Here is a 14,570-nt window from a genome sequence, read left to right on the forward strand (position 1 = left end):
TATTCCTGGTCTTGTTCTATCTGTTTGTGTAAAGACATGTAGTTGGCTGTGCATTCTCTTTTCCTGTCAGTAACAGCCTGTGAGTTCTCTTAAAAGCACACAGGTTGCCATTGTTCCCAACAACATCTACCACACAGAGGTCAGCTCAACAAAAGCTTGTTGCAATGCCAGCAGACCGTGTTCTGGTTCTTGATAAGAGTCTTCTGTTGTCATACAAAATGGGTACAAGCTTCCTAAACCTCCTGTTTGAAAAACCAGGGGTGAATTTCTCAAATCAGTTGGTCCCACACATTGTGTATCTTATGCATACTACCTGTGTTGAACCTCCTTCAAGTTGCTTCTTCTTAAATGTACATTTTGTGACTTCCCACTCTCCTGCCATGGCTTCATTAACTACAGCTCAAATTTCTTGTAATCCTTCAGGGATGTTAAATGCCTTTAAAAGTGTGCTATGTGTGTATGGTAAAAGTGAGAAGATTACTTCCGCTACTGTTTCTCGCTGCTGAATTAGCTTCTTTTCCTTCAATGATCATTTCAGCCCGACCAATTACCCATCCCCTCTCAGGCCTAATGCAGCAATAACATCAGTCTGAGGAACACTGGCCCACATCCGCACTGATGTGTTAAAAACACGCCATGTCGTTTTCTTCAGGCTGCAGGGCTGTGTCAGATGGATTCAGATAATAACACATGCAGGTGCATATGTTCACCAGTAGATGGCACTTGTGTGCACCAAAAGAAATGAGAGTGAGCCCTTTTTTTCAAATGGAAATGAAACCATGAAACATTGCTAAAACACCAGGTGCCTGGCCCCAAGCAACTGAAGCAGGCCACAGCTGCAATGCAAACAGTACTATTCCATCTCTGAAATGTTACACTAGGCTTCTCACTCAGCAATTGCACTCTTTGTAAATGTCAATATGGATACAAAATATTCAAACCTGAAGCATATATCTGGTGCATATTTCTATGATGCTGGGAAAGGGGAGAAAATGCTTGGGCACTGAATTGTTGATCTTTCTCAAAGATTACCATATATGTGCATATTTAAACAGTATGTGTGAAGGCAGGGCCTCGTAGCTATATTTCCACAGAAAGGTGAAATGCATGATGGAGTTGTCAGTGTCAGCTCTTTGTTGATGTGTAAATGCAGTTTCTGCCATCTTGTGGTTTATTAATGATAATACATTTTTAAAAGATTCACCCAGAAGGAATGGGAAAAATATTTCAAAGAAAGTATGCCTGGTGCCACAAACGCACAGAGAAATGTATTTCTACCAAGAGCTGGTAAGTGTATCAATATTACTGCAGTCATATGCATGCCCATTATATTGATACCAAACACAAGAATGCTTTCTCTCCAATTTATTTTAATAAACATTCTTTATGAAGTATATTTTTGAATTAGTAATGACATTCAGTTGGTCATTAATTAGTGCATGTTCCCTAGAACTCAGGCTTAGATAAACCCTGGGAAGGACGTGTGGATCACATGCGTCTGAGCACCACTCCGGAATTCCACGTGTCCTGTCCCATCACAGCAGGTGAGACAGAAGCATCGCGCCAAGGACGCATAGGCACACCCCCGCCACTGTGACGACCACGTCCGTGCCCTCCTGAAGCGCTCGCTCTCGCTGGCGCCACCACAAACCTGGCAGCGCGGTCTCGTCTGATGGATTGACTCGGAGAGATCCCATTTCTCTTTGCGATGTGCCATCCATTTCGCCACTCTCCCGCCTGTCAGCTGGATGGACAGGTGCTGAATCTCTTGACCCAGCTAATGCGCCGTTATGCTGCCGGGCGGGGATCGCTGCTCTGCGCCCTGGAGACCCACACCAGAGGGAAATAGTCTTCACACATGACTGCCTGGCCATCCATGTAATCAACTCTGCTCATTACTCCACTGTCTTATCACCTTTGCCTTTCATTGTGTGTGGGGGATTTGCCTTTGCTGAAAAATTGTGTATATTTCTGTTCATATTATGGGGATTTCTTTGTTTGATTTACATAATATTTGTCTTCAGGATTCATATTCAGGATTCACTTCCAAATATTTTGCTAGGGAACATCCTGTATTTTCCGGTCCCCTTCTAAGCTGTGGACACCTTCTTCTTCTTGGTACTGAGAATGACTCACACAGGGGTTTTTTTCTATTAAAAAGGGGACTCCTTACATAGGAAACTTTTGAAACCGCGTCATTGGACTTTGTGTGCCTTCTTCTGCTTATTAAAAATGCATTACATTCTAGCCTGTGTAAGTCTCTTTTTCCACAACAATAGTTTAAGCTTTCCTTGCCTTTACAGTATTTCTAAACCAGGCAATGAAAAAAAAGAAGCATTCTATTTCTACCGAGTGCCATGTCAGCTCGTTTGGCCAATTCAATCAGTTCTCCATAAGGTGAACAACTCTGCTGTGTGGCATGGTTGTTGGGGGACTTGCGACTCACCTAATGTAATCTGCTCAATAACATAGGCCACAACAATGACGAGTCCTGCGAGCATTACATACGCCTGGAGACAAAACAAAAGACAAAACAACAAAAAGAACAGCAGATTTGAAGATTCTTTTGAGACACATCACTAAGTATCTGCAATAAACGAATACCCATATATGCAACTTATTACTGCATACATTGTGTATATTATATCCATACTCAAAGAAGTCATACTGATTTCCCCTTTTCTACATCATCTATTTGTAATGTGAATGTAGACATGACATCTATTATTCAATGGATCACTTCAATGGATTCAATGGCTGTACTGCTTATACTCAGTGTCAGTGTGAGTTCCGTTTCATATTCAGCTGAAGATGTAAATTCATATATCCTGAGCGTAGGTGTGTTTATGAGAAGATTAGCCGAGGATACCTGATGTATGTTTATCTTGTTTGAATAGGGAGGCTTACCAGAGCTAACTGCAGCGTGTCCTGGGTGAAGCCCCTCCAGGCTGTTTGGATGTTGACTCGCAATAAGGCAAGAGCGCATGGGCTTAAAGCGCCTTCCTCCCGCTCCTCCGCAAACTCCACACAGCTGAGGGAGGATTTTTGCTTTGCTTGTTATAAATATCGACACTTTTGTGCATTTACAGTCTTACTCTCTCTCTCTCTCTCTCTAGACTTTGTATGTGAAACAACATTATATTTTACTGTAATGTTAAAGTAATGTTTTATTGCACAGCACCGAAAATATAAAATCTGCATCGAGAGAAAATTTGACACAAGTGAGTATACATGAGATAGATACCTTTGTAATAGATGCTGCACAATGGTGGTGTTATCAAGTCTCTTCTCAGCAGGGACTCTCATGTTGTTTAGGATGCTCTGGGGGATATCTCCTCCTCCCTCTATCAAAACTGCCAAATTGTATATTCCCTGGGGGGACACGATGAACTACTTTTTTTTAACCCATATTGTGTTGAAGGCCTCTAGTCAGACACAATGCAAAAGACCTCATTCTGACAATTTACACAGGAATCGTATGCATAATCGTTAATAATTAAGGGTGTTACCATTGCTGATTTGTACAATAATGTGTTTACAGCTTTGCAGAGAATAGAATAAGAATAAAAAACACGTTACCTGAGGACTGCCTGCTATAGCAGCTTTGGCGTACATCTCCATGGCCAGTGACATGCTATCGGCCAGGACGTCATGGTGTTCAATATAGAGGTCACCCATCTTTAACAGACCTGTATTGTGTTTGTGTTTGTATGCATGTGTGTGTGTGTGTGTGTGTGTGTGTGTGTGTGTGTGTGTGTGTGTGTGTGTGTATGTGTGTGTGTGTGTGTGTGTGGGTGTGTGTGTATGTGTGTGTGTGTTTGTGCAGTTTTTTTAGTGTGGGATAAACAGAAAGAGAATCATCAATATTCTTTCCATGCGCCTCAAAGTCTGAGATCCACAGGACACATACATCATTTATTCAGACTGGCGCAGCTGCAATATTGGAGGAAACAGAAGCCTACCGGCGTAGTGTGGGGCATAGTTATAGTTGGACTGGTTGTAATATCGCCAGTGACACACACTGCTGTGGTTCAGCTCCTGTTGCATGGAGATATAAAACAAAAGGCAACTAAGTTCTGCGTGTGCATTTGTGTGTAGGCATGTGTGTGTGTGTGTGTGGCGAGCCCCAGGTAGCCATCATGCAGCGCCAGACGCCTCACACAACTGACCTCACACAGATGGGCAGCGTTGCTCTGCGCTGCTTCCAGGCCCGTCTCGGCTAGCATGGCGAACTTCACCAGCGCCTCGTCCCTTTGGGTGACAAATAAAACAAACAAAATGGAGGTCAACAACTGCCCTGCTGTGAGGTTCGTCCACCCCACCATCTCTCTCTCTCTCTATCTCTAGACTTTATCTTTTCTTCATGCTCGAGAGCATTACACACTGTAGCACGCTGTGGGGATTATATGGAGGGGAAATGGTGGAAGTAATTGAAATCGGGGATTTGAGATGAAAGAGGGGAAGTGGCTCGCCCTCACCAGGAGCCCTGCAGATAGGCTTGGAGGGCTCTCCTGTTGGCATATCCCAGGTGTCCGTTCTGCTCGCTGATCCTCTTCAGCAGGCTGGATGACCAGAGGAAATGAATGGTAAGTGAGGCGTGACCGTCCTCGGCAGATGGAGCCAGCCGGGTGTACGGTTAAGATCTACTCGCTAATGTGGTACAATATCAGAGGCACTTTAATGTATTCAATATTTCATGTAAACCAATGCAATATAGATAGGGATCACCCGGGACTAGGGGGAGGGGGGGGGGGGGGAAACAGTGACTAGAGACATGCGCCTCAAATGCAGAACTATTTCGTAATCACTGACATCCCAGCTTTTTCCGGGTCCCGTGAAACTCCTGGCAGATTTCCAGCGGTGAGGTAGAAGGCCACCTCTATTGCCCCGTCCACATGGCCACCATATGAGGCGTTAAGGAAGCACTCGAATGCGGCAGTCTGCGGAAACGGAAATGTGCAGATGTCAAGCCTCTCCCACGTGGAAGTGTGTTACAAGACACGGGTGACAAATGCCGCTTACCTCATTTCTAACAGGGTGCCCCTGTAGGTGGTAGACTCCCACATTGAACATGGCGTCACTGCTGCCATTTTGGGCTGCCTGTTGAAAGTACTTCAGAGCTCTCTCTGGGTCTTTCACAATGGTGCTGTAATACCAGCCCAGCCCATTCAGAGCATCATCACTACCCTGCAGATCAAATATATGTTACGATGCATACATATATAAATAAACAGTAAATAAACAAGTTTTTTTCTAAATTCATGGTTCACAACATATGAATAATAAATGTTTAAAGCATGAATCAGCCCTAACAGGCACATGCAAGCACGTGCACACACACGAACCATGGCTGCAGCTTTCTCCATGAGTTGAAGTCCTAAGGTTAGGTTCTTCTTCACACCTTGGCCCTGAGCACATGAGATGGAAGACAGATTAGTTTATACAGACAACCTTTCGTCCATCCACCCCTTTCATTCTTTTTCCTACCCATCTGTTTACCCAGCCATCATCATCCATTTATCCCCTTTGCTTAAAAAAAACAAAGATGTATCCTTTCTATACATTAGCGGGTTTGGGGGAGGGGCACCTTGACTAGTAAGATGGAGTAATCGTAAACGGCTCTGGCATCAGTCATCTGCATGGCGCTTTGGGCGAACCACTTCACAGCACTCCCCACGTCCTTAGACACACCGTTCAATCCCCAGAACAGAATCTTGGCCAGGTGTTTCTGTCAGAGAAGCATAGCGATTCTGTTAAGCGTATGCACTTTTAGTCTAAACAGACTGCAGCCTTACTGCCGATAGTGCAGCTGCTACCTGAGACTCGATGTCCCCTCTCTCAGCTTGAAGTTTGATGTACTGAACAACATCATCTGTCTCCCCCATCTGCGTCTTCAGCTCCTCTGTGTCACTGATGTGGATCGGGTCTGTTATGTATTGCTAGGGAGGGAACGACAGGAATACGTTAGTAAGCTACGAGGCCAATGAGTACAAGGTACAGTGTGCCAGAAGTGGGGGAAGAGGCTGCAAACTGTCCCAAATGGTGTCACTCTGTGCTTTTCTCACTGTTTCATATGACCTTGTGTCGTGGTATTACTTTTAGAAGAGACAGCGAGAAGTTTTACTTAAAACATGCTGATTCAGTCTTTAACTTGAAGTAAAAAAAAAAATGCACAAAATAATAATCAAGGGTTGGATTAAAGTGGAGTCAGCCATCCTGGCTGAATTTGGCCCTTTTTAAAACTCAGCTGCCAAGCAGATACTCCCTCTCCCTCGCCCTTACTTCTGTACCCATACTGACAGATTATCGGCAAGCAAATCATTGTCCGTATTGCTTGGGTGCTTCCTTGACTTGATTGGCTGAGTCTGACACAAACACTTTCTTTCCACATTCTACAGTCTTCAGGGAAGTAAAAAAAAAAATACTGACAGCTGCCAAAACGGTCTGTTAAAAATAACAAAAATTGCTCCAAATGAGCATCACTGACTGAGTTTATTATTTTTATTATTCCCTTCATTAAAGATTGATTGTAAGATTCCACTCCGACACAGATAACTCAGACATAAGTGTTCTGCAGTAGCTGGTGGTTTTCAGTTAGGGTTATGGAAATGCATATTCAAAGAGACAGACAGCTGTGTAAGCCCCAGTGCCTCTAACATATGTAAAATAGCCTTGACTGCATAGAGGACACATCATAGGAAACCCACTGTTTTGAAGAATTCATCCTCGTTTGCCTGAAGGGCTCTTTTGTTAAGCAAAGAGAAGCAAACTTTCAATATACAGCAATGACTAAGCACACCAAAAAAAAAGAGAAGAGAATCCCTTTTTTTGTGCACTTGGGAAAAGATCTCACCTGGGGATCTTCAACTTGGTCTTTGTCAATACTGGTCTGCCTGCCTATGTTGATGTAGTAACTGTATGCCATGGCGTGGTCTCTGGGAAAGCCGTCGAGGCCATACGTGTGCTTGTAGCCCAAGTGCAGGAGAGCCAGGCGATCGTCTGCCCCAGCTCCAATCAAACTGTAGACGTGAGCCTGAGAAAGAGAGTCCTGGTGAGAGGATGGCTGACAGAGTAATCACAGAGATTGCAGCTGAGCAGAAACGGGAGAGTGACAGGGAAATGCCAGAGTGCTTCTCTGCCGTACATGGTCACAATGACAGGATGGACAGGCTCTAGATATTTCTACAATGGCAGCACTGAGTAAACACACATGGACATGCACACATATACACACACACACATGCACATACACAAACACGCATTAAAGCAGTCAATGTGAACAGCATAAAATCACCTTCAATCTGCACAGTACAGACTCACACACACAAATCATTTCCACTCAAAATATCAGTTTCCACACAGACAGCATACAACAACCTGAAAGATACAGTAACACTGGCAGTAGCTGTAACCACAAGGCTAAAAAGGCCAGAGCTCCTTTTGACTGTGTACCTGCAGAAGGTCCACAGGGACCCCAAAGCCAGCCAGATGAACCGTGGCCAACAGCAGTGAGGCCTGGTGGTGACCGAGGCAAGAGGACACCTTGAGCAGAGCAATGGGGGAGAGCGTGGGCTCTGGTCCAGCCACAGGTTCCCCTTTGGCTATTCTGCTCACTGCATCTTCAAAGAACTGGCTGCCGAGCCGCAAAGCTGCCACACTGTTCCACTCCCCTTGAGATATACCATAGCCTTCTGTCAGATTTAGCATGAATTCATGGATGCATGTGTATGTATTATGTACATAGAATAAGACTTATGGATTGCACTGGTGCACCAAAGTGGCTTATTTTGGTACCTGACATTAGGTCCTTGTGAATCTCTATTAGTTTGAATACAGGCTGGTATTTCTTCTGGATATCCCAGTGAAGCATCTGAGCACAGGTCATCTGTCCATATTTTCTCATTTGAAGTTCATAATATGAGTGGCTTTGATCTAGGAAACATCAAACGTTAATCATTACAATGTTCTAACTGCTGAGCATTGAATTCTTAAAGCACATAGAGGAGAAAATGGGGTTGAATTTGAAAAGAAATCACCTTGCGAGGAGATGTCTCTGTGAACATTTAATTCATACATGAATCCTTCCATCACCAGCTTCACCTCTTCACACTGCCCATGGAACTTGTCCAAGTCTTCAAGTGTTTTGGCAGGGGACAGTGGGTTAATGACCTACAACAAAAACGTTAGTACATAATGGGACAGAGTTAGTAAATAAAAAATCGTATTCATTTATGCAACACCCCGGCAGTTCCCGTAACTCACTTCCTCTGCAATAAGTGGCTAATGAAGTATGTGCAAGAGATGCATGACGCTGTGCTCACCTCTTCAGTACCTAAACGATAATACCGGACTGGTCCAAAATAGCCAAAGATGCCATTCATGAGTCTGCTTCCTCCAATGACTAAGTGTCCTGATGTGTCATTGCACAGAATGTCCTCGTGAAAGCTGTAATATGCCACATGAATACGTTCCTCTCATTTATCATACCACTTCATTTAATTAGAAATACAGTTTGTCAAAGCAGTTATAAACTTTTTTTTTATTTCAGCAATACCTACTCATAAACATGCTCAGCGTCGACCTTTCCTTTAGAGGCTGTTTCATAATTTACTTGAAGTTTCACCTTGAAGGGAAACATCATATATGTATTACACGCAATGCAAAAAATACTACCTGTGACATCCGCTGAAACCAATAAAGTCATAGACAAGAGAGGCAAGACAAGACAGAATTAGGATCACTCAGAGGAAAATGTATCAACTGAAGAAGTATCTGGGGCTTATGGTTGAGGAATTCCAAAGGAGAAGACAGGCAAAATAAATGCTATTAATTAGTAACGGATAAATGGGGCATGGTGGACAGGTGGACAGGTGAGATTGTATGGGCTTTAATGGGATTCACTGTGGCTAGGCATTGAGTTTGAATTTACAGACATCCTATTAATGAGGGAAAAGGTTCCTGAGTTGTGAGTTAGATGGAGTACCTGAGCATATTGAACATAGCAGTCCAGACGGATCCATGTCTGGATGGGCAGGGCTGTGTAGGCTGTGAAAGCTGCCTCTATTCTTGAAGCTAACCGCACCTGAACCACTATATCGCCTGCATAACACATTAAAAAAATATTACCGTCAGTGTGCATGACTCAACAAGTACATAACTTCAAACCTCATGGGAGAATTCTGCAACACAGGTTCTGTTTTTAATGCCTCTCACACACACAGACACAGGCACACACACAGACACACAGACACACGAACACACACACACACACAAACACAAAAGTATGTATAAAATAGACACAGTCTTCCAGTGCACCTTGAAATGAAAGCACACCAGTCTGGTAGCCTGTACCTGTGGTTGTCAGCATGATCAGGGGCGTGCCGAAGTTGCTGAATTCATTCACATGCTGAATGATCCCACACCGCATACCACTACACCAGTTCAGCAGGTAGATCCACATTGAGACAGCCACTCTACGAGAAGGGAAACAAAAGAGCATCTGGGTGTCTGCTCAGGCTATCCCCCCAGGCACACTGCCCAAGCCAGCCCACTAAACCTGTCACTAACGTCACACTAAAAACAGAGTAATGGAACCAATGGACAAAAATAAATAAATATTCAGTGTTTTTTTTTTTTTAAACCTGAGGCATGGATCCCCCGTGATGCAATTACATAATGGCCTCGATAAACTGAAGGTGACAAAAAACACATTTAAGCTTATCTCATGTCATGGTGACTTGATTCTGTGTATTTATCTAGTATTTGTCTGATACAAGCACCCAGTAAGATAACATTTAGATATTTTTTTTTTAATCAGCGCCAGTCCTTGAACCTGCTATCAGTGTGGCATGAATTAAGATTATACAATCTTCCATAATAAATTCAAAAGGATAAGTATTCTTATTGCACACCCCATCAATCTTAAAAATGAGTGATACCATGTACCAAGTACTAAACATTACATCCTTAAAAATTAGCGATATATCAACAGCCATGAGCATGTATTGATAGAATCAGGACTCCTATTATGAAATTATCTGAGACCAGGAAACCAGTTGAATTTCGTGGTAACATGACAAGTTGATGAGAGTTGAAGAATAAGGACTCAAGAATTCGCGAACATTTTGATATCGGGTAATACTTTAAAGGACTTCAGAAGCAGCGAAAATGTGTTATTGAAAGTGATGATGAAGACTTGACTACTATAGTTTGAAAACCTTGTGTTTAACTGTAAATTAAAGCCATTTAAGATGAGCCCTGTTGTCCGTTTTCTATTGATCATTGTAACTTGAAGTTAGCAAGTCATTGTTTGCTAGGCAACACCTGAAACACTGTGTTGTGAGAAGACTTGAGAGCTGAACAAAACGACATGATTTCTATTTACAATTACCATTTATTTTCAAAATGAAAAGAGCTTAAATGCCATATAATAAACAACTTACTAACCTCGACCGTTCAGTCATGCAGGTAAATATCAGACAGAGGCCCCGCAGCATCAACCTCGCTATCGCTCGGTCGATACCTTACGGCCTCTGTCTGATATTTACCTGCATGACCTCACTCTCGGCCAGTAAGTAGTTAGTACTGTACACAACTGTCTGGCTGCCCTCCAATGAGAGAGCTCTGCATGAGGGACTAACTGAAAAACACTCTCAGCCTTAGTGAGCAAGTGTTCATTTGAGAGGTCCTGTGCAAATGAATAGAGTGAGGCTCACAGCCATTTCAAACAGACCTTGGATGCTCCATGTTATGATACCGAGCTGTCTCGAGCTCCCTGTTAACGAACGGCTGGAAGGTGCGGACAACCCCGTAACTCTCTCCGGTGCTCACCAAGGGGAACTGCATCATATCCACAACATCTGAAATCATTATGTGCAAAAAAAACCAAAACAATGGACAATGAATCAACACACTCGTGAAATACATCTGAAATACCTTAGCAACCTAATGTAATAACTGGTGTTGTGTAAAGCCCTTAAGCGATAAACTAAAAATGGCACCTGACTCAAAGGGACACTGGTGAATTCTGCCTTTAGTCAGCTGCCACATTAATTCAGCCCCCCACGATGTGCACATGGTGTGTGGTTGAACTGGACGTTCAGCAGGGGGAACCGTCCTGAGGAGCTTAAATGTGTGCGCCAGGGAACCATGATACTCTCCAGCCCGGGGGTGGGTCTCCATTACATGTGTGTCAAAGTCGGTTAGCAAAGCCCTTATCATAACCTCGCGGGCATCGATGGGGTGCCTGCGAGAAAAATCCTGCTTATATATGATGGCAGGGGGGAAGTTCAGAGGCACCATTCGGACCCTGGGGGTGCCTGTGTTTTTGACACTGGTCCATGTCCTTCTGAAGACCAGCTGCTCGATCTCGTGTGGGTTAGTGAGCACGACCTCTAGTCTGACCCTGCATGCTCTGGGGCACTGGTAGCGGACACGTGCCGTAGTATTTCTTGTCACCAACTCAGGTACTGAGTCTAACTCAACAAAGTAGATGCCATCCACATCATCTGTTTGGGTAGGTGTGATGGGGGACAGGGGCTCACAGTGAACCTTGAGAGAACAGAAACAAATTGGTAACAGATTTTATAAATGGGGATGTTTCAGTACAACAGCAATATTTTTGTCTTTGATAGGGGAAAGTAGAATTTGACTATTATAAAAAGTTAGTGTTGCAATGACATGGAGTAAAGGTGTCACGTCAACTATTCATGGTGCAGTTTAGATTTACACCTGCTGCCTCAAAATATGTGGATAAATGATTTTCTTTATACAAACCATAGTAGACTGAATAAATAACCGAAATCCCAACTTCGATTATTCTGTATGAATGTTATTCCTGCTTATCAGAAAACTGCAATTTGTCCGTACATTAGCCATGTGCCATTTGCACAAGCATACGGTCATTCCTTTACAGTCAAGGTAGCAACATATTACAACTTTTAGAATTGCTTTAGAATTGACTTTTAGAATGACTATTCTGTTCATTCATAAGTAGTTCTACCATTACATTGCAATAACACTTAAATACAATGTATCCTGTGTTTTCTATATAGGCTACACATTCGCCACCCGGAAATAACTAGCCAAAGTGAATCAAGTTGAGTGCAGACTAAATATTGCTGATACCATATGAAACATGTCACCTGTCACGGAAGATTAATGCGAGTAAGAAAATCGTTTGATCTCTTACCAAAGATAGAGGCGTCCCGAAGCTGATGACAAGGCAAAAACTTAGTAAAACTTTCATTTTGAGTCCCAGTTCCAGTTATCACATTACCGCGTTACCGATGATCATACAATAATCTTCTGTATAACCCTTGAATCCATCGAATCTCTAAAATACGTGCCAAAAATATTCGAATAACTTGACATTTACTTAGGCATTTCATGTGATACTTTAGTCTACATTATTTTCGGCAGGATGACAAGGTGGTCTCTTTCGTCGGAACGTCGGAACATGGCAGGTGTCTGCGACACCACTGTCACCTGCAGTTCAAAAGCCTTGAGCTAGTAGCCCGTGAGCAACTTTTCAGGGCAGCTAAGCCCATTCCACTATCCTACTAGCATTTGAGGAAACAATTAAAAAGTAATGTTATGTCCTCATGGTTGGAAAAGGGTATGTCGATATTAAATGGGAACCGCACTTATCCAGTCAGGGAAACACTGTAGGCTATAGAAGCGCACACACAGGAAAAAGCGGAAAAATAGGATATGCATCAGATTTGTTATGCTTGCTGTTTGGAGTCTCTTTCTTCGCTTCACTGAAATATTGTTTAGCCAGTCTTATCTTGCACAGTTTGGGGTTGGATAATGTTACATGGTCACTGAACTCTCTGGGAAGACACAATATATAAACAGGATTTTTTCACACGTAGCTTGCACCAGTTAGTAGATTGCGAAGGGGATACACCGACAGAAAGATAGCATATGTGGCAATAAACAATTCTTCTCAGATCTAAGGAGAGGGTTTGCTAGTTAACTTTGGACTGAAATGGCTTCACTTGCTCACGGCACCTACTAATTAACCAGCTTTTGTTCATTAAATCAAAAGGTTACATCAGTCTCTTAGAGGTGACATCATACTGCTGGCTGTTTACAATGCATTGCTGTTAAATGTAATTATAGCCTAGGGTTAGTTATCATTTTGTGCCTGTGATAGATTTCTTTAATAATTGATGGCTTTACAGGAGGTCTGTGGCTTCAACAAATTATCTTATCTCTACCCTGAATGGAATATTTCTGCGTCAGCCTTTGTGTACTTGGAAGAAACCCTTTTCTCATTCCACAACAGGAAGAACACAGACTTTGGAGGTTTCTTTACAGGGAGCAATGGAAGTCCTCTAGAGCTTTATGTGCCAGTGGCTGAATACCTCAAAGAGAGCCCACTACAGTTTGGCCAAGCAAGTCCGGATGTTACACCTCAGCCTACTGCCAAACCTGAGTACTGTTCTTTACCTACGCTTCCTTTCCCCACAGACATTCCCTTATCTGCCTCTTCGTCCATTCCTCTACCTTTCCAGCTGTCTCATGGTACGACCACCCTGGCCTTTCAGTTCCAGGGTGGTGTCATCGCCGCAGCAGACACGCGTTCAAGTTGCTCTGGCCTTGTGGCATGCCCATCCTCGCAAAAGATTCTGCCAATCCACTCCCACCTGGTGGGTACCACCTCGGGGACCTCGGCTGACTGTTTCCTGTGGAAGCGCATCCTTGCCCGCGAGCTGCGGCTCTACCAGCTGCGCCATCGTCGGAGACTGTCCACAGGGGGTGCTGCCAAGCTTCTAGCTCACATGCTACATCCATTCAAGGGCACAGAGCTGTGTGTGGCGGCAACTCTCTGTGGTTGGGATGTTGGGGACAATGAAGAGACGGAGAGTACAATATCCGCCCACACAATAGAAAAGAATGAGGAGGAAACAATTGAAAGAAATGAATCCCTGGAAATGGTTTGTCAGAAGAGTACCCAACCAGCTCCTGTTGGAAACCTGCAGCAGAACATGTCTGGCCCCAGATTGTTTTATGTATGCAGCGATGGCACCCGTCTACAGGGAGAGCTGTTTTCTGTGGGATCTGGCTCACCTTATGCCTACTCCATCCTGGACAGAGATATATGCTGGGAGATGAGCGTGGATGAGGCTGTGGCGCTGGCCAGAGAAGCAGTATACAGGGCTACACATAGAGATGCCTACTCAGGCAACAATGTGGACCTCTATCATATCACTGCCATGGGCTGGAAACGCAGAGAGAGGGAGGAGTTGAAAGAGGAGTATTACAGGGAGAAGGAGCGTGAGAGAGAAAAGGTGGCTGAGAGAAGAAGAAAAATGGAGAAAGCAGATGGAAGCAAATGTGTGAAGTAGATGCAGGATTGGCTACCCAAAAAAGGCATAAGCTAGTAGACAAATACATAATATTTAATTCAATAATTATTCCATGGATTTGAAATCATATTTGCTTAATTGTAACCTACATGGGTTTACTATCAGTTGATATTTAACATTTTTGTATTTATTTATTAATCGGTTCTATTTATGAGTAGACCTGGCTTTCAGTTATTCTTTTTTTCGCAGACTAGC

General features: G+C 43.5%; 2 protein-coding genes across 2 annotated transcripts; one reads left to right on the forward strand and one right to left on the reverse strand.

Annotated features, from left to right (window-relative positions):
- Positions 1-1,535: 1,535 nt before the first annotated feature.
- LOC308360101 (protein sel-1 homolog 3) lies at positions 1,536-12,247 on the reverse strand (the record flags this gene model as incomplete). Its single annotated transcript, XM_080831864.1, has 24 exons — positions 1,536-1,822; positions 2,447-2,510; positions 2,908-3,031; positions 3,245-3,372; positions 3,580-3,689; positions 3,963-4,038; positions 4,170-4,251; positions 4,479-4,562; positions 4,813-4,940; positions 5,023-5,187; positions 5,346-5,408; positions 5,588-5,728; positions 5,817-5,939; positions 6,854-7,033; positions 7,453-7,670; positions 7,795-7,932; positions 8,037-8,169; positions 8,322-8,445; positions 8,559-8,623; positions 8,984-9,099; positions 9,352-9,473; positions 10,733-10,859; positions 11,001-11,550; positions 12,191-12,247. The coding sequence occupies 24 exons, from the start codon at positions 12,245-12,247 to the stop codon at positions 1,536-1,538; spliced, it is 3,405 nt and encodes a 1,134-aa protein (XP_080687990.1).
- A 928-nt stretch (positions 12,248-13,175) lies between these two features.
- Positions 13,176-14,354, forward strand: psmb11b (proteasome 20S subunit beta 11b; the record flags this gene model as incomplete). Its single annotated transcript, XM_080860005.1, has 1 exon — positions 13,176-14,354. One exon carries the CDS (start codon positions 13,176-13,178, stop codon positions 14,352-14,354), a length of 1,179 nt encoding a protein of 392 aa, XP_080716131.1.
- Positions 14,355-14,570: the final 216 nt, after the last annotated feature.

Source organism: Sprattus sprattus (genome assembly GCF_963457725.1).
Source record: "Sprattus sprattus genome assembly, chromosome: 2".
Classification (NCBI taxonomy): domain Eukaryota; kingdom Metazoa; phylum Chordata; class Actinopteri; order Clupeiformes; family Clupeidae; genus Sprattus; species Sprattus sprattus.